The sequence below is a fragment of the Scyliorhinus canicula genome, chromosome 3 (genome assembly GCF_902713615.1).
Source record: "Scyliorhinus canicula chromosome 3, sScyCan1.1, whole genome shotgun sequence".
Classification (NCBI taxonomy): domain Eukaryota; kingdom Metazoa; phylum Chordata; class Chondrichthyes; order Carcharhiniformes; family Scyliorhinidae; genus Scyliorhinus; species Scyliorhinus canicula.
In genome coordinates this window covers 194,310,307-194,331,013 of record NC_052148.1, presented here as the reverse complement: position 1 = coordinate 194,331,013, position 20,707 = coordinate 194,310,307, and the positions used below count along the sequence as shown (strand labels likewise).

Below are 20,707 nucleotides of genomic sequence, written 5' to 3'. Positions count from 1 at the left end.
TACCTGGAACAATCCAAGGGAATCTTTGCGGTTCCCTCAGATACACTTCACTGGTGCTCAGAGGTCACAGCCTTTTAGTTTTGTCTGATGTTCATTAAATAGCAAGTGCCGGCATTCTCCAGTATGTATTGTGAAAATCAATCCATATAAGCATGTATTTTAAAGTAGTGACAATTGTCATATGCCTTTCAGACACAGCTGCATTACATCACGAGAAGGGAAATGTGCCATAAGATTCAGTCATAGTTTCACTTTTACTTTGAGCAGGGCACAACCCACAGCTCTGATATCTTCAAGCCATATATCTATGTATAACTGTTCTTCTGTGCCTCGCCTTAATAAATGAACCCACAACCTGTCCACTCAATCCCGTATGAGCAATTGGTGCCCATAGCATTATAGTAACACAACATGGTGATCAGTGGTGGTAAGACCAATGGTAGCAATATTAATTACAGGTATGACCTGGTGAACAGCCTGAGATCATGCTGCATGCATCAGCAAACCCTTGACATTTTGATCAGACCACATTGAAGTCGCAACTTGGAGATACACAGTTGGTGACTGCGAAGAAACGCGTTGAAGACAGAGTGCCAAGAGAGTGATCAAAGAAAGTGGATGGATCAGACATGGTGCAATTGTAGAACATAGGCTGTCAGTTCAGTGAGTGGGACAGAGTGTCAAGAGGACTAGTACCAGTTAACTTAATCAACAAAGGTGAATGACCAGGGCATGGGTGGGATTGATAGTGAGCAAGGGAGGGTCTACCAAAAACAAGTCATAAAAACTGGGCCAGAAAATGTTGCGATTATAATGGGTGGCTTGAGGTGTTACTGACCAGGAACATAGAACATAGAACAGTACAGCACAGAACAGGCCCTTCGGCCCTCGATGTTGTGCCGAGCAATGATCACCCTACTCAAACCCACGTATCCACACTATACCCGTAACCCAACAACTCCCTCCCTTAACATTACTATTAGGACACTACGGGCAATTTAGCATGGCCAATCCACCTAACCCGCACATCTTTGGACTGTGGGAGGAAACCGGAGCACCCGTAGGAAACCCACGCACAAATGGGGAGGACGTTCAGACTCCACACAGACAGTTACCCAGCCGGGAATCGAACCTGGGAAGTTGAAAAAAGAGCAAGGACACCATTATCCTGTGGTGCGAGATATGCGACCATATGTCGTCTTTGCAGGCAGAGCTTTAGAAAAGCATGCGAAAGAGGCTACAGCGGCACTCATTCCAGGCACTACAGAAGAAGCAAGATCAAAGATATTGTCAGAATGTCCACAAATTCCCATATTTGAATTGGGATGCAGTCAAAATGTTTATACAGCATACAGAGCTGGGCGGCGGAATTCACCATTTCTGAGACTAGTGTTGACGCCAATGCAGAATTCGTGGAGTTCCCCGACAGCTAAACTGGCGCCACACCTGGACCGATTCTGGTACAGTTAAGGGGCTGGGGTCCAATGAGAAACGGTGCCGGATTCGCTGGTTTTGCGATCGACAGTCAGGATGTTGACCAGCTGCAGCCACATATACACACCTCACTCCCCACACACACCATGCCAGTCAACAACACGGCAGCAAGACACGCAGCCCCACATTTGGCAGACACCGAGCTGGAGACCCTTCTTGATGCCGTGGAGGAGAGGAGGTTGACCCTGTACCCTGGCCCAGGAAGGAGGCTGTCAGCGGGCGCCATTAGTCATGACTGGGCGCCGGTGGCGGAGGCGGTCAGCACTGTGGGCAATGTAGACCGGACCGCCCAGCAGGGCAGCAAAAGGTAGAAGAATTTAATCCCCTTCCATTAGTCCATAGAATCCCTACAGTACAGAAGGAGGCCATTTAACTCTTCAAATCTGCACTGACCCTCTGAAAGAACACTCTACCAAGGACAACTCCCCCGCCCTATGGGTCTGATTTAGCACAATGGGCTAAACGGCTAGCTTGTAATGTAGAACAAGGCCAGCAGCGCGGGTTCAATTCCCGTACCAGCCTCCCGAACAGGCGCCAGAATGTGGCGACTAGGGGCTTTTCACATTAACTTAATTGAAGCCTACTTATGACAATAAGCGATTATTGTTATGATTATTATTATCCCGTAACCCTGCTCATTGATCATGGTCAGTCCAGCTAATCTGCACATTTTTGGACTGAGCGAAGAAACCAGAGCACCTGGAGAAAACCCACAGAGACACGGGGAGAATGTGCAAATTCCACACAGTCACCCAAGGCTGGAATCAAACCCTGGTCCCTGGTGCTGTGGGACAGCAGTGCTAACTACTGTGCCACCATGCCACCTTACTAGCTTCTGGCTAACCATTGTACTGCCCTCCTCGCCTCCGCAGCCCCCCCACCCCCAGCGACGCCCTCGCCCCCACCCCCTGCAAACGTTTGTGCTGACTGTCCCTTTAGGGGCAACACAGCAGAAGCGGGTCACCTGGCATTGACGGACTGAGAGTGCATAGTCACCTGTTGGGCTGGAGGCCTCTCTTCGGCAGAAGACTTGTAGAGACTGGGGCAGTGAGGTGTGGCTGCTCCAGGGCAGCCATGTGGCTGCTGGCCTCCGTACAGGTTCTCTTATTCATAAATACCTTTCATGTTTCTAAAGCATTTGTGAGCGTGCATTATTTAAGTTTCTTCAGTATTTTCTGTTTTATTTCAGAACGCCATCATGTGCAGCATATTCCCACTTTGACAAGCCATGAAGAAGGTAAGATAAGATTGGGGTAAGATTGGGAGTATGTGGGGCTGCGTTAGGCTGGGTTTTGGTTGGGACAGGGGGGTGGGGTCATGTTGGCTGAAGCCCGAGGGTTGCACTAGTTGGGTTGACCCTGGGGGAGGGATGGATTCAGGTCGAGTTGGATCTGGGTGGAGGGTATTCTGGGATATTGAGGAGTAGTGTTTAGGACATGTTAGTGAGGATTGAGGAGAGTATTGGGAGAGGATTGAGGGGGTGGAGGAGTCTTTGGGGAGGTGGCTGGAGTCACTTGCAGGTCCTGGGGATGGGATGAGTCCCGTGGTGTGGAAGGGGTGAGGGTGGTAATGGGGGTGGTGGAGAGGTTTGTGGGGGATGTCCCATGGAGAGGGGGAATCCGTGCTGGTCAGTATTATGGTTACCTCGAAGCTAGAAGTGGGTTAATACTTCTAACTTTTTCTGGGTAACTCCTGCTGGAGGACAGTCGGAACCACCTGAAGCTTGTGATTTAAATCACATTTTCGGATGGTTCCCGGGGCAGGGCAATTGTCCAAAGGAAATGTGAACTTCCCGGGCAATTGCTGCGCAATTCATACCTGGAACAATCCAAGGGAATCTTTGCGGTTCCCTCAGATACACTTCACTGGTGCTCAGAGGTCACAGCCTTTTAGTTTTGTCTGATGTTCATTAAATAGCAAGTGCCGGCATTCTCCAGTATGTATTGTGAAAATCAATCCATATAAGCATGTATTTTAAAGTAGTGACAATTGTCATATGCCTTTCAGACACAGCTGCATTACATCACGAGAAGGGAAATGTGCCATAAGATTCAGTCATAGTTTCACTTTTACTTTGAGCAGGGCACAACCCACAGCTCTGATATCTTCAAGCCATATATCTATGTATAACTGTTCTTCTGTGCCTCGCCTTAATAAATGAACCCACAACCTGTCCACTCAATCCCGTATGAGCAATTGGTGCCCATAGCATTATAGTAACACAACATGGTGATCAGTGGTGGTAAGACCAATGGCAGCAATATTAATTACAGGTATGACCTGGTGAACAGCCTGAGATCATGCTGCATGCATCAGCAAACCCTTGACATTTTGGTCAGACCACATTGAAGTTGTAACTTGAAGAAACACAATTGGTGACTGCGAAGCAACACTTTGAAGACAGAGTGCCAAGAGAGTGCTCAATTAAAGCAGATGGATCAGACATGGTGCAATTGTAGAACATAGGCTGTCAGTTCAGTGAGTGGGACAGAGTGTCAAGAGGACGAGTACCAGTTAACTTAATCAGCAAAGGTGAATGACCAGGGCATGGGTGGGATTGATAGTGACCAAGGAAGGGTCTACCAAAAACAAGTCATAAAAACTGGGCCAGAAAATGTTGCGATTATAATGGGTGGCTTGAGGTGTTACTAAACAGGAAATTGAACAAAGAGCAAGGACACCATTACCCTATGGTGCGAGATATGCAGCCATATCTCGTCTTTGCAGGTAGAGCTCTAGAAAACCAAGCTGGAGACCCTTATGGAGGCTGTGTAGGAGAAGAGGGTGACCCTATACGCTGGCCAGGGAAGGAGGCTGCCAGTTGGCACCGTTAGTCGTGCCTGGGCGCAGGTGGCAGAGCCGGTCAGTACCGTAGGCAATGTTGTTTGGACCGGCCAGCAGACAAAAAACTGCATGACCTCCTCAGGGCAGCCATGGTGAGAAGGCAGGTCTGTGCTGCCCTGTCCCACACACCCGTAATCCGAACCCTGCCCCCCCCCACCCGGAGGGAAGCCGATCCCTCATCCTGCACCACATGCCGGTACCCACACTGATTACCGTGGCTGGGGGCCCTGGCCACTGAGGCCACCAGCTACCCACCCCCTGGGCTGCATGCATCGTACTGTCTAACCTTGTTGCCTTCTGTGCTGTTCCCCCTGCTCCCCCCCCCCCCCCCCCCCCCCCCCCCCCCCTCCAGGAGATGGCCACGCACAATCAACAGGAGCTGGAGAAGAGAGTAGGTGGTGGCGATTTCACTTGTGGCCCCTCACCATGGCTGAGCAGAGGTCCCCGGATATGGCTGGCGACCCAGAGGAAAGGGAGATTGCCGAAGTGTAGCTAAGCCATGGGCAAGGAAGTAAGACCCCGCTTAGTTGCAACGATCGTGACTATAGAGCATGTCCAAGGCCTGAGGTATTCTGTGCAGGCACTGGCCGAGTTCCAGGACAGGGTTGACGTCTTACAGGCAACCATGTCCCAGAGCCACCTGGATATTGCAGCAGCACGCCTGAGCATGTCACAGCAGGCCTTGGCTGGGAACGTCGACGGCATTGCCCAGGCTCTGGCTGATGTGATGCAGACACAGAGGGAAATGGCCCAGTCCCAAAAGGAGATGGCGCAGTCACTGGCTGATGTGACACAGACCCAGAAGGTGGTGGCACAGTCAATGGGTGATGTGGCGCAATCCCAGATGGAGATAGTCCACTCTTGTGCCCCATGGCCGTGAGCATGCAGACCTTGGTCGAGACCAGAGCGGGCCTCCAGGGCTGGCAGTGCCAGGTGGCGGGGGAACCTCAGGGGATGGCTTCGCTCGCACCCCCATCCCATGGAGCAGCCCTGGGGCCATCAGGCACCCCAAGAGGTGATGGTGCCGGTGACTCCCACAGGGGAAGTGCCTGAACACCACAGCACCTCAGGCTCCCCCCATCTTCATCTTCAGGAGGCTGAAGCACCGCTTGATCACGGACCTGGTCGCTGCATGGGCGTCGTTGTAGTGGGTCTCCGCATCGGTCTTTGGCCTCCGGATAGGCATCATCAGCCATGACCGCAGAGGTAACCCTTGTCACCCAAGAGTCAAACCCCCCCAGCCTGGGGGGCATCTCGAACATGTCAGAAATCATTGAATGTGCCAGGTTGAAGGCATCATGCACACTGCCCGAGTATCGGGTGCAGATGTCCATGATGTGCCACCAAGGCGCAGAGGAACGGGGCGAACGGGCACCGAAGCCTCGCCCCATGATGCAGCCCGAAGTACCCCAAACTCACTCGATTCATCCGCACGCTTGTGACCGGCATCTTATAAAGCAGCCGGACCCAGTCCACAAACTCCTGCCCGAACCCAAACCACCCTTGCAACTCCAGCAGATACGCACACTCCACCTGATCAAACCCCTTCCCCGCATCCATCACCACCAGTACTTCATCCTCCTGCCCCTCCAAAGGCATCATGAATACATTAATCAACCTCCTCATGTTTGCCGACAACTGCCTCCCCTTCATAAAATCCGTTTGATTTTTACCTATCACCCCCGGGATGCAGTCCTTGATTTGCGCAGCCAACGTCTTCGTTAACCGCTTGGCGTCTCCTTTCAGTAGTTATATCGGGCGGTACGACAGCACTGCTCCGGATCCTTATCCCTCGTTAATATTAGTTGGATGGAAGCCTGCGACAAAGTAGGGGGGAAATCCCCCCTCTCCCTTGCTTCCAGGTCCGCCCCAAACATTTTATAGACCTCTACCAGGAACCCATCCGGCACCGGGGCCTTCCCTGCCTGCATCACCCCCATACTCTCCATCACCTCCCTCAACCCAATTGGGCCCCCAGTCCCTGAACCAGCTCCTCCTCTCCATTGGGAAACTCCAACTCATGCAGAAACCGCTACATTCCCTCCTCCCTGGTTGGGGGATCCAACTCGTTATAACCTTCTATCAAATATCTCAAACACCCATTTCACCCCCTCAGGGTGCATCACTACCTTGCCATCCCTCACTCTGCCAATCTCCCTCGCTAACTCTTGCTTTCTCAACTGATGGGCCAACATTCTACTCACCTTCTCCCTGTCCTCATACACTGTCCCTCTGGCCCCCCATAACTGGCCCCACTGCCTTTCTCATAGAAACTAGTCCAAACTCCATCAGGAGCCTCTGCCTCTCCTTCAATAGTCCTGCCTCCAGCGCCTCCAAGTACCTCCTGTCCTCCCTCAAAATCTCGTCCACCAGCCTTGCCCTCTCTACCCACTTCATTTTCTGACTATGCTCCCGAAGTGATATAAACTCTCACCCAACCACCACCTTGAGTACTTCCCACAGTGTGGTGGCTGTGGCCTCCCCGCATAATTTAGCTCCACATATCCCCGAATGGCAGCCCGCAACCGCTCGCGCACCTCCTCATCCGCCAACAACCCCACAACCAGCCTCCATTGCAGGCAAAGGGAACCCCCCTCCCGGGCCACCCACAGAGCCACCCATTGTGGTGCTTTTTCAGAAACCACAATCGCCGAATATTCCGAGTCAGCCACCTGGTCCGGCAGCGCCTTCTCGAAGAATCAATGCAGGAGTACACCCGTGCACAAGACAGAGCTATGAAAACTCCTTTGACTACAGCCTCCACGGGTTACCCCCCCACCCCCGCCATGCGCTCCATAAACCCCCTCAGCTCCTTTGCCACTGCCGACACATTTGACGACTTGGGACTCAACCGGTCCAAGCTCAGATCTATGACAGTATTAAAATCCCCCCCATTAACTAGCCGATAAGAGTCCAAGTCTGCAATCTTCCCTAACACCCACCTCATAAAGTCCACGTCATCCTAATTCAGGCATTGACATTTGGCAGAACCACCGGCATTCCCTTCAACTTTCCACTCACCATCACCCCCTGGGATCGGCCACAATACCCCCCGTTTCGAACACTACCCGCTTATTCACCAGCACCGCCACCCCCTCTTCTTCATATCCAGCCCCGAATGAAGCACCGGCCCCACCTATTCCTTTCTCAGCCTACTCTGGTCCCCTATCTTCAAGTACATCTCCTGCAAAAAGGCCACGTCCGCCTTCAGACTCCTCAGATGTGTGAACACACGTGACCGTTTAACCAGCCCATTCAACTCCTCGCATTGTACGTGACTAGCCTGGTCCCCGGCCCCCTTAACCTGCCGATCAACCATACCCCTTTTAGGGCCAACCCACGACTCTCTCCACCCCGAACCTCCCGCACATTCGGGAACCCTCCCCATCCCAAGCCTGTCTAATTGACCCCCCCCCCTCACCCCCTCCAGCAATTCCCCCTGGCGCTGACCCCAGAAATGGCCAGCTGGGTCATGACTCTAACCCCCCCACTCCCCACCCCTATATTTACCTGTGTGCGCTCCTGGTGGGACCGCTGTTTGGCAGGTCCCTGTCTGTCAAGCCCTGTTGTAAACCTCGCTGACATGATGTCACGCTGGAGGAAGTGGTGAAATCCTTATGTGGGGGGTAATACAACGGCAAAGCCCACTAATAATTTAAATATATGGTAATGAGGTTCCTGGGTTTCATGACGGGAACCCCATTACATGATTGGCTGAGGTGGGAACAATCGAGCGGGGAAATCCCACTGGCGTGAAAGCCACTTTGGACCACCTCCTCGATTCTCCACCCCTGCCACCATTGCCCTCCGTTGAAAACAGCGACAGAAAATCCACCACTTTGAGTTTGTTGTTATCTTACTGATAATACTTTAATTGCAACTATTATGCAAAGTGGAAACATAAAGGCCAGAATTCTCCAGCTGTTGGGATTCACGTTTCCTTGTTTTTCTTTTGTTTTTAAAATTTAGAGTGCCCAATTCTTTTTTTTTTCAATTAAGGGACAATTTAGCATGGCCAATTCACCTACCCTGCATCTCTTTGGGTTGTGGGGGTGAGACCCTCACAGACACAGGGAGAATGTGCAAACTCCACTCGGACAGGGAGCCGGGGTTAGGATCCAACCCGGGTCCTCGGAGCTGTGAGACAGCAGTGCTAACCACTGCGCCACCATGCCACTTTTGTGATTCACTTTTCCTGCTGGTAGCACACCCCCACCCATGGGTTTCCCGGCGGGGTGGAGTGGCTTCAATGGAAAACCCCATTGATAAACAGTGGGAAGAGAGATTCCCACAGCCAGCAAACAGCATCCCGCCGTAAATCGTAGAATTCCAGTCACTGCATCTAAAATGAGAAAATAATATGAAATATAGTTTGCATTTTCACAATACCTGGATGAGTAAGATTTCACAAACAGGAAGATTTTTAATTTTTGGCAAAAAAGCAAATACACCTAGCTGTCAGTATTTAATGATTTCCCACTCAGGAATAAATATTGTAAATAGGCATTGCATGCTGAAATGTCCTTTTGAATCAGTTTGTGGAGGTTAACAGAAAACTGTCATTACAAAATCACATGACTAGTATTTGACAGTACATGCCTGAATACACAATATAATAACCTTCAGTGCAAAAACTAAATGATATACGAATATAATCAACCTTTGTGATGACTATTCAAAAGTATCCCTTTGGCATTCAACCACAGCAGATATTTTAACAAGAAAAAACGATATTAAAAAATCCTCCTATGACTGCCACTGGAGGTGCTTATCAACATATTACAATGAAATTAATGAACAACGTTTACATAGGAGTGGCTGGAGTTAAATCAAATTTTGAGCAAAAAAAAGACAATTTTACCATCTTATAGTCCAACCGAACCCAACCAACAAAGATTGCATTTCTGACACCTGAGCCAAATGATGTTGAATTATAATCCCAGAACTACTTGCTGTAAAATTTGCTTGCCATCTAGCATTGCTAGGTGACTAGGTTATTAGGTTGAGGCCACGACAAAAGTAGCGCACAGAACATTTGAGGATGAAATAAGTCTAGTAGCAATAAGAACTGTGATTGCTAGAATTGATCAGAGACAAATGATCAGTTTGGTTTCTTCCAAACTTCTCAGCTGTAGACTTTATTGAGGCATTGGTTACAATATGGGCAACAGAGCTGAATTGCAAATGTGAGGTAAATGCTTCCTTTGACATCAAGGCAGCATTTGAATGCGTATGGCATCAAGGAGTCTAGCAAAATTGAAGTCAATGAGAATCAAGGGGAAGACTCTCCACTGGTTGGAGTCATGCCTGGCACAAAGGAAGATGGTTGTAGTTGTCAGAGGCTAATCACAATGGGGCAAATCCATCTTGGTCCAGATTTACACGTTCTGCAGCACCAGGCCCTCAAACTAATCAAATATAAAGACCTAGTCAACTGTGACATCATTGGTAAGCTACCTGTAATATACCACACAAGGCTAGATGACTCGGTACCACCAATAGTCTGTGCTTTGGGAAGAGTACTCCTAGCGATGAAGCAGAAAATGGTTGATGAGTTGGAATGGATGACAACACTGGTGTCCTAGTCCCCATAGACGAGGCTACAGAGCGGGTTTCAGCAGTGGTGGTTGCAGTAAAGAAAGATGGTATGGTTACAGCCTGCTTCAACCTACTTCACTTAAACAAGGCACTGCTCAGACCTCATCACCCTATGAAGATGGTTGAACAGTTTATAGCTGACATGCTCAGTGCCAAGGTTTTCAGCATCTTGGATGCAGAGTGTGGGTTCTGATGTATCCCATTGTATGAAGAATCCTTGAAATATACTATATTCATGTCTCCAGTGGGCAGATACAGTTTCCTCCGCATGCCCTATAGGATCTTCACTGGCAGTAAAATCTTCCAAAGGTGCATGGAATAACTCTTTTCAGGATAAGCCTGCAAAATTGTAGTCAATGACATCCTAGTCCGGGATCGTACAATGCAAGAACATGATGCACGCCTTTGTTTAGCATACAGTTAAAGCTCAGCCCTGCTCAACGCAGATTCAGGGTCAACCAGATTCCCCACATGGGTCACTTGCTCACAGCCGATGGTGTGAAGCCTGATCCAGACAAGACAATGGCTTTATGACAGATGTCCATTCCCGAGGACAAACACGCTTTACAGTGCTTCCTTGGGGTGACGAATTATGTTCCCAAGTTTATTCCTTTCTACGGTGAGGTCCCTTTGTCAGCTCCTCCACCAAGATGTTGAATGTGTTGGCAGGGCACCATATTGTTGCATTCAACAAGCTCAAGCAAGCACTATAAGCCCACCCTGGCTACAATACTTCAGCGTTCAAGCACCTGTGTTCCTATCAGTACGTGCGTCCCAGTACAGCCTTGGACCACATTTCAAGTGGTCCCTTGTACCCACAGTCCAATGGCCTAGCTGAATGGGCAGTATGCCCAGCTGAATACCTACTTGCGAAATGTGCCAGAGACCACAAAAAGTTCTGTGCCGCACTCCTCAGGCTGAAAAATTTGACAAGACATGGTTTACCCTCATTGGCACAGCGGCTGTTCTCCAGGCACACCAGGACCACAATGCCCATCGACAAGGCCCTCTTGCAACTGATGCCAAAACCAACATGTGTTGTGCCCTTGTGAGGCAGTGACAAAGGAGAAAGAGGTATTACGATCAAAATGCTCAGACACGCTGCCCTTTAGAACTTGGTCAAATGGGCAGGATCAAAACCACATACAGCCATGGCAAACTGGCAGTGGCACAACAGCCATCCCGCAAGCTAAATATCTATATGGTTGCCTCAGCCTGTGGTTTATATGCGCACTCTATATGCCATTTTCAGGATGGCAGCCGGTGACTAGTGCTGTGCCTCAGGGATCTGTGCTGGGACCACAACTTTTCACAATATATATTAATGATCTGAGAAGGAACTGAAGGTACTGTTGCTAAGTTTGCAGATGATACAAAAGATCTGGGGAGGGATTCTCCGACCCCCCCCCCCCCCCCCCCCCCCCCCCCCATGGGGGCACTCTTTCCCTCTGCACCGGTTGCTGTGGACCTCTGCCATGGCCGGTGAGGAGGCGAAACCTCCCTGCACATGCGCTGGATGACAGCAGCACACGCTGGCACTCCCTCGAATGTGCCAACTCGCGCCGACCAGCAGAGGCCCTTTTGCACCAGTTGGCACGGCGCCAAGCCCCTTCCGCGCCGGTTGGGAGGATTCCGCACCTTCCGGGCGCCCGACGCCAGAGTGGTTCATGCCACTCCTCAGCGCCGGGAGCGCCCGCCCCGCCAGGTCGGGGAGAATCCCGCCCCTGTAGAGAGACAGGTAGTATTGAGGAAGCAAGGGGGCTGCAGAAGGATTTGGACAAGCTAGGAGAGTGGGCAATGAAGTGGCAAATGAAATACAATGTGGAAAAGTGTGAGGTTATGCACATTGGAAGGAGGAATTTAGGTATGGACTATTTTCTAAATGGGGAAATGCTTAGGAAATCAGAAGCACAAAGGGATTTGGGAGTCCTTGTTCATGATTCTCTTAAGGTTAATGTGCAGGTTCAGTCTTCAGTTAAGAAGGCAAATGCAATTTTAGCATTCATGTCAAGAGGGCCAGAATACAGGACCAGGGATGTACGTCTGAGGCTGTATAAGGCTCTGGTCGGACCCCATTTGGAGCATTGTGAGCTGATTTGGATCCCGTATCTAAGGAAGGAAGTGCTGGCCTTGGAAAGGGTCCAGAGGAAGTTCACAAGAATGATCCCTGGAATGAAGAACTTGTCATATGAGGAAAGGTTGAGGACTCTGGGTCTGTACTCTGAGTTTAGAAGGATGAGGGGGGATCTTATTGAAACTTACAGGATACTGCGAGGTCTGAATAGAGTGGACGTGGAGAGGATGTTTCCACTTGTAGGAAAAACTAGAACCAGAGGACACCATCTCAGACTAAAGGGACGATCTTTTAAAATTGAGATGAGGAGAAATTTCTTCAGCCAGAGGGTGGTGAATCTGTGGAACTCTTTACCGCAGAAGGCTGTGGAGGCCAAATCATGGAGTGTCTTTAAGACAGAGTTAGATAGGTTCTTGATTAATATGTGGATCAGGGGTTATGGGGAGAAGGCAGGAGAATCCAGCAGAGGGCAGCAGAGCAGAGCTACTGATCAGCTGTTCTGGGGAAATTTGCACACGTGCAGTACGGTCAGCCTAATTTGAAGGTGGTTTGTGGAGGGGCTGTCGTCAAGTGACACGGTCGTTGGGAAGCGGGAGCAGGGGCCTGTCGTGAAGGTGAGTGAGTGCCTTTAAATTTGCTTACCTTTCAGCGGGAGCAGGGTTTGAGGGAATATCAGGTAAGCTCTTCCTTTATTTTTATTTTTCTTGTTTTTTTAAAAATCTAGAGGTGATGTCAGGGAAGGCAGTACAATGCTCCTCCTGCAGAATGTTTGAGGTGAGGGACACCGTCAGTGTCCCTGCTGATTTCATCTGTGGGAAGTGCACCAAACTCCAGCTCCTCAAAAACCGTGTTAGGGACCTGGAGCTTGAGCTGGATGAACTTCGGATCATTCGGGAGGCAGAGGGGGTCATAGATAGGAGCTTCAGGGAAGTAGTTACACCAAAGACTGCAGATAGATGGGTAACTGTAAGAGGGACTGGGAAGAAGCAGTCAGTGCAGGGACCCCCTGCGGTCGTTCCCCTGAGTAACAAGTATACCGTTTTGGATACTTGTGGGGGGGGGACTTACCAGGGGTAAGCCATGGGGTACGGGCCTCTGGCACGGAGTCTGTCCCTGTTGCTCAGAAGGGAAGGGGGGAAAGGAGTAGAACATTAGTAGTTGGGGACTCAATAGTCAGGGGCACAGATAGGAGATTTTGTGGGAGCGAGACAGACTCACGTTTGGTATGTTGCCTCCCAGGTGCAAGGGTATGTGGTGTCTCAGATCGTGTTTTCCGGGTCCTTAAGGGGGAGGGGGAGCAGCCCCAAGTCGTAGTCCACATTGGCACTAACGACATAGGTAGGAAAGGGGACAAGGATGTCAGGCAGGCCTTTAGGGAGCTAGGATGGAAGCTCAGAGCGAGAACAAACAGAGTTGTTATCTCTGGGTTGTTGCCCGTGCCACGTGATAGTGAGATGAGGAATAGGGAGAGAGAGCAATTAAACACGTGGCTACAGGGATGGTGCAGGCGGGAGGGATTCAGATTTCTTGATAACTGGGGCTCTTTCTGGGGAAGGTGGGACCTCTATAGACAGGATGGTCTACATCTGAACCTGAGGGGCACCAATATCCTGGGGGGGAGATTTGTTAGTGCTCTTTGGGGGGGTTTAAACTAATTCAGCAGGGGCATGGGAACCTGGATTGTAGTTTTGGGGTACGGGAGATTGAGAGTATAGAGGTCAGGAGCACAGATTTGACTTCGCAGGAGGGTGCCAGTGTTCAGGTAGGTGGTTTGAAGTGTGTCTACTTCAAAGCCAGGAGTATACGAAATAAGGTAGGGGAACTGGCAGCATGGGTTGGTACCTGGACTTCGATGTTGTGGCCATTTCAGAGACATGGATAGAGCAGGGACAGGAATGGTTGTTGCAGGTTCCGGGGTTTAGGTGTTTTAGTAAGCTCAGAGAAGGGGGCAAAAGAGGGGGAGGTGTGGCGCTGCTAGTCAAGGACAGTATTACGATGGCGGAAAGGATGCTAGATGGGGACTCTTCTTCCAAGGTAGTATGGGCTGAGGTTAGAAACAGGAAAGGAGAGGTCACCCTGTTGGGAGTTTTCTATAGGCCACCTAATAGTTCTAGGGATGTAGAGGAGAGGATGGCGAAGATGATTCTGGAAAAGAGCGAAAGTAACAGGGTAGTTGTTATGGGAGACTTTAACTTTCCAAATATTGACTGGAAAAAATATAGTTCGAGTACATTAGATGGGTCGTTCTTTGTACAATGTGTGCAGGAGGGTTTCCTGACACAATATGTTGACAGGCCAACAAGAGGCGAGGCCACATTGGATTTGGTTTTGGGTAATGAACCAGGCCAGGTGTTAGATCTGGAGGTAGGTGAGCACTTTGGAAACAGTGACCACAATTCGGTGACCTTTACGTTAGTGATGGAAAGGGTTAAGGATACCCCGCAGGGCAAGAGTTATAGCTGGGGGAAGGGCAATTATGATGCCATTAGACATGACTTAGGATGTGTAGGTTGGAGAAGTAGGCTGCAAGGGTTGGGCACACTGGATATGTGGCGCTTGTTGAAGGAACAGCTATTGCATGTTCTTGATAAGTACGTACCAGTCAGGCAGGGAGGAAGGGGTCGAGCGAGTGAACCGTGGTTTACCAAAGAAGTGGAATCTCTTGTTAAGAGGAAGAAGGAGGCGTGAAGTTTCAGTTGGGGCGCTTGATAGTTACAAGGAAGCGAGGAAGGATCTAAAGAGAGAGCTAAGACGAGCAAGGAGGGTACATGAGAAGTCTTTGGCAGGTAGGATCAAGGAAAACCCAAAAGCTTTCTATAGGTATGTCAGGAATAAAAGAATGACTAGGGTAAGAGTTGGGCCAGTCAAGGACAGTGGTGGGAAGTTGTGTGTGGAGGCTGAGGAGATAAGCGAGATACTAAATGAATACTTTTCGTCAGTATTCACTCAGGAAAAAGATAATGTTGTGGAGGAGAATGCTGAGACCCAGGCTATTAGAATAGATGGCATTGAGGTGCGTAGGGAAGAAGTGTTGGCAATTCTGGACAAGGTGAAAATAGATAAGTCCCCGGGGCCTGATGGGATTTATCCTAGGATTCTCTGGGAAGCCAGGGAAGAGATTGCTGAGCCTTTGGCTTTGATTTTTATGTCATTATTGGCTACAGGAATAGTGCAAGAGGACTGGAGGATAGCAAATGTGGTCCCTTTGTTCAAGAAGGGGAGTAGAGATAACCCCGGTAACTATAGGCCGGTGAGCCTCACGTCTGTTGTGGGTAAAGTCTTGGAGAGGATTATAAGAGATACGATTTATAATCATCTAGATAGGAATAATATGATTAGGGATAGTCAGCATGGTTTTGTGAAGGGTAGGTCATGCCTCACAAACCTTACCGAGTTCTTTGAGAAGGTGACTGAACAGGTAGACGAGGGTAGAGCAGTTGATGTGATGTATATGGATTTCAGTAAAGCGTTTGATAAGGTTCCCCACGGTCGTCTATTGCAGAAAATATGGAGGCTGGGGATTGAGGGTGATTTAGAGATGTGGATCAGAAATTGGCTAGTTGAAAGAAGACAGAGGGTGGTGGTTGATGGCAAATGTTCAGAATGGAGTTCAGTTACGAGTGGCGTACTACAAGGATCTGTTCTGGGGCCGTTGCTGTTTGTCATTTTTATAAATGACCTAGAGGAGGGCACAGAAGGTTGGGTGAGTAAATTTGCAGACGACACTAAAGTCGGTGGAGTTGTAGACAGTGTGGAAGGATGTTGCAGGTTACAGAGGGACATAGATAAGCTGCAGAGCTGGGCTGAGAGGTGGCAAATGGAGTTTAATGTAGAGAAGTGTGAGGTGATTCACTTTGGAAAGAATAACAGGAATGCGGAATATTTGGCTAATGGTAAAATTCTTAGCAGTGTGGATGAGCAGAGGGATCTCGGTGTCCATGTACATAGATCCCTGAAAGTTGTCACCCAGGTTGATAGGGTGTGAAGAAGGCCTATGGTGTGTTGGCCTTTATTGGTAGAGGGATTGAGTTCCGGAGCCATGAGGTCATGTTGCAGCTGTACAAAACTCTGGTACGGCCGCATTTGGAGTATTGCGTACAGTTCTGGTCGCCTCATTATAGGAAGGACGTGGAAGCTTTGGAACGGGTGCAGAGGAGATTTACCAGGATGTTGCCTGGTATGGAGGGAAAATCTTATGAGGAAAGGCTGATGGACTTGAGGTTGTTTTTGTTAGAGAGAAGAAGGTTAAGAGGTGACTTAATAGAGGCATACAAAATGATCAGAGGGTTAGATAGGGTGGACAGTGAGAGCCTTCTCCCGCGGATGGAGGTGGCTAGCACGAGGGGACATAGCCTTAAATTGAGGGGTAATAGATATAGGACAGACGTCAGAGGTGGGTTTTTTTACGCAAAGAGTTGTGAGGCCGTGGAATGCCCTACCTGCAACAGTAGTGAACTCGCCAACATTGAGGGCATTTAAAAGTTTATTGGATAAGCATATGGATGATAATGGCATAGTGTAGGTTAGATGGCCTTTAGTTTTTGACTTCCCATGTCGGTGCAACATCGTGGGCCGAAGGGCCTGTACTGCGCTGTATCGTTCTATGTTCTATATTGGGGATGAGAAAATATCAGCCATGATTGAATGGCAGGGCAGATGTGATGGGCCGAGTGGCCTGATTCTGCTCCTATGTCTTATGGCCTTATGGTCTTATGATCTATACATATGAAACTGGCGTCACCTATTGCAGGTATCTGAACCAGCACCATCAACAACCACAGTACCCCATATCTCCAGCTTGCAATCCTGTCCCCACGCCAATGGAAATGGAGTCTCTTCAGAGGCCAACGCAGCAAGCCCTGCAGCCACTGGGTACACCAAAAGGATGCTGCTACTTTCCACACTGAGGATACTCACCCGAGAGGACTGCTAACTGGCGCAATTACTTGCTCAGGGTGCATGAGTAAATCAAACACAAGGTTCGAGGACAGTGGGTGCGATTCTCCCAAAAGGGAACAAAGTTCCCGAGCGAGCGCGTTTAGCCGGGCGCTCGCAGTGCAGGGAAACACATGGCTATTCAACATGAATCGAGTTGACTAAGGGGCCTGAATGGGGAATGCACAGCTGAGACCGTACATAGCTCTGTTTTGTACAGTGGGAAGTTCTGCTCGGCGAAACTCACCATTGTAGCGAGAAGTGGCGTCCCGATCTCCGAGGCCCCCGAAATAATCCCCGACCTCTCCCACAGCCCGGAAGGATTATGGGAGGGTCCCTGCCACCACAGCCCCCCAGCCCCACCCAGGGAAACCCCCCACAATAAATACCCACCCTCCCTTGCACCCACCACTTTCCACACAGAACTTCCCCTCCCCCACCACCAGCACAATAGAACACTCTCCCCACCATGCAACAGCCACCACCATGCAGCACCACCCTGTCCACCGCACCCCCCCATGAGTTCTAAATCCAAAAGAGATTCATCAGGGTCATTTGGCATGTTACCTTTACGTAGCAGCACACTCCTCCTTCATTAACCATCCGTTTCAACCTTTTCTCACCCATGATGTGTCTCACCATGTAAGTTCATAAGATGTAGGAGCAGAAGTAGGCCTTTGGCCACCTAGTCTGCTCTGCCATTCAATGAGATCATGACTGACCTAATATTATAATCCTCAATTCCACTTTCTCACCTTATTGCATTACCCTGGATTCCCTTAGTGATTAAACATGTATATCTCAACCTTAAATGTACTTAATTGAACTTGTTTATCGTCACGTGTACCAAGGTACAGTGAGAAGTATTTTTCTGCGAGCAGCTCAAATAGATCATTTAGTATATGAAAAGAAAATACATAATAGGGCAACACAAAGTACACAATGTAACTACATAGACACCGGCATCGGATGAAGCATACAGTGTTGTAGTGTTAATCAGGTCAGTCCATAAGAGGATCGTTTAGGAATCTGGTAACAGCGGGAAGAAGCTGTTTTTGAATCTGTACGTGTTCTCAGACTTTTGTATCTACTGCCCGATGGAAGAAGTTAGAAGAGTGAGTAAGCTGGGTGAGAGGGGTCTTTGATTATGCTGCCCGTTTTCCCAAGGCAGCGGGAGGTAGAGCCAAGTTTTTGCCCACTCATTTAACCTGTCTATATCCCCTATAGACTCTGTGTCATCCTCACCACTTGCCTTCCCATCTATTTTTGTGTCATCCACAAACTTGGCAATAGTACATTTATTATAATCCAAGTCATTAACATATATTGTAAATAACAATGGCCCGAGCAGTGATCCCTGTGGCACTCCACTAGATACAGGTTGCCATCTATTTTAAATGCACCTCTTATCCCAATGCTTTGTCTTCTATTAGTTAGCTAATCCTCTATCCATGCTAATATACTACCCCCAACACCATGGGCTCTTATCTTATTAAGTAGCCTTTTGAGCGGTACCCTATCGAATGCTTTTTGGAAATCCAAGTACATTACATTTACTAGTTCTCCTTTATCCTTCTCATTACAGCTCAGAGAATTCTGATACATTTGTTAAGCATGGTTTCTCCTTCATGAAGCTATGCTGACTCTGCTTTCTTATATTAGGTATTTCTAAATGCTCTGCTATTACATCCTTTGAAGCTAATTGGCCTATAGTTACCTGTTTGTGTGTTTCCCTCCCTTTTTGAATGAGTGCTACTTTGGCATTTTTCCAATCTTCTGGGATTTTTCCAGAATGTAAGGATTCTTATAAAATTACTACCAATGCATCTACTTTCTCTGTAACTACTTCCTTTAATATCCTAGGATGCAACCCATCAGGTCCAGGGGATGTATATTTTTTCCCTTGCTTATTTATAGTATTTCTGGAATGTTATTAGTAAGTGATGCAAAGTTTTTGTTTAACTCCCCTGTCATTTCCTGGTTCCCCAATATTATTTCCTCAGTCTCAGTCTCTACGAGGTCTATGTTCACTTTGGTCTCTATATTTAAGGAAGCTCTTGCTCTCCATTTTTATATTATTTGCTAGTTCATCCTCAGAGTTTATCTTCCTCTTTCTTTTGGTAATTTTTTGTTGTTTTTAAAAAACTTTCCCAATCCTCTGGCTTACTACGAATCTTTGCCACATTGTATGTTTTTTTATTTCAGTTCAATACTATCTTTAACTTCTTTGGTTAATCATTGTTGATTTATCCCCTCCAAGAATCCTTATTCTTCACTGGGATGTATCTTTTTTGAGAGTCATGAACTGTTTTCTTAAATGTCTGCCATTGCTGATCAACCATCTTTTCTTCTAAACCCCTTTCCCTGTCTACTGCCTTCTCTACCTTCAGTCATTTATAATTAACCTATTTAAGTTTAGTACTATTGTTTCTGACCCAAGTTTCTCACTCTCAAACTGATTGTGAAATGTTACTATGTTGTGGCCACTGCTTCCTCGGTTGGATCAACAACATATTGTTCTGGGAAACTGTCCTGAACATACTCTACAAATTCTTCCTCATGGCTACCTCTACCAATTTGATTTTCCCAATCCATAAGAAAATTAAACTCACCCATGATTAAAATATTGCCTTTTTTACATGCCATCATTATCTCCTGATTTATTCTCCGTCCTACAGTATAGCTACAGCCAGGGCCTATAGACAATTCCTCCCAAGGACTTTATCCCTTTTTATTTCTTACCTCCACCCATATGTATACTACATCTTCCGATCCAAGTTCATTTGTTGCTATCGTACTTACTCCATCTCTTACTAACAAAGGTACCCCACCACCCTTCCCTTCTTGCCTGTCCTTACAAAAAGGTCACATTCTCAGTTTTGATGTCCTTGTGACCACGTCTCTGTAATGGCTATCAGATCAACCTACTAACCTCAATTTGTGCCGTTAATTCATTTATTTTGTGCTTAATACAGTGTATTTAAGTAAAGAGACATTCATTTTGCCTTGTTAACATTTTTTTCCTTTCTTGACCCTGTTTTGTACTTTTTTAAAAAATGCTTGTACATTCAATCCCTTCCTATCACACTCTGGGTGTCATTACCGAAATAACTGCCTTTTAAATCTACCAGATCCTTTTGCTTTGTAAGCCTATGTATTCCCTCTCCAGAACCATCCCCCTTCTATTTAGTTTAAAGCCCTCACTTCCATTTCTTTGAAGTGGGTATCTCTGAGCTCACACTTACTACATGTAACTTGCAATGTGAAAAGTGACACTTGGTTACTGTTTGGAGTATCCATGGAATGTTGGAAGACAGATTTGTTTGATCCTGCTCCCTGCTGAATTCCTGCACCTGCCAGAAGAAGGCAGCACAGAAGCTAGACAAAATTGGGCTTGCCCCTCCCTGTTCCACAGTCAAAGCTGCCATCTTTCAGATGAGGCATTAAACTGAGGCCCTGTCTGCCCTCTCAGAAGGACGTGGAAGCTCCAATGGCACTATCACTGATGTCCTGGCCAATGTTTATCCCTTAATCAACATCACAGATTACCTGGCCATGTCATTATCGCATTTCTGTTTGCGGAAGCTTGCTGTGCATAGATTGGCTGATGTGTTCCTACATTACAACATTGACTGCACTTCAAAGGTGCTCCATTGGCTGTAAAGTGCTTTGAAGTGTCCTTTTGTTGTGAAAAGCTCTCTGCAAATGCAAGTCTTTTTTTCTCTGTTTTGGCAGCCACCATGAGCCCATGAGACCTAATCC

The 20,707-nt window shown here is 48.1% G+C and overlaps 1 protein-coding gene across 4 annotated transcripts in view; it reads left to right on the top strand.

Moving 5' to 3' along the window:
- The window catches only part of ttc29 (tetratricopeptide repeat domain 29), a 666,158-nt gene that overhangs the window by 625,923 nt on the left and 19,528 nt on the right, over positions 1–20,707 (top strand). For all 4 annotated transcript variants that reach the window (XM_038791952.1, XM_038791953.1, XM_038791951.1 and 1 more), the window contains one exon: positions 2,684–2,731. In XM_038791952.1, the coding sequence (XP_038647880.1) occupies positions 2,684–2,731 (48 nt within the window). The remainder of the gene's footprint in view (positions 1–2,683; positions 2,732–20,707) is intronic.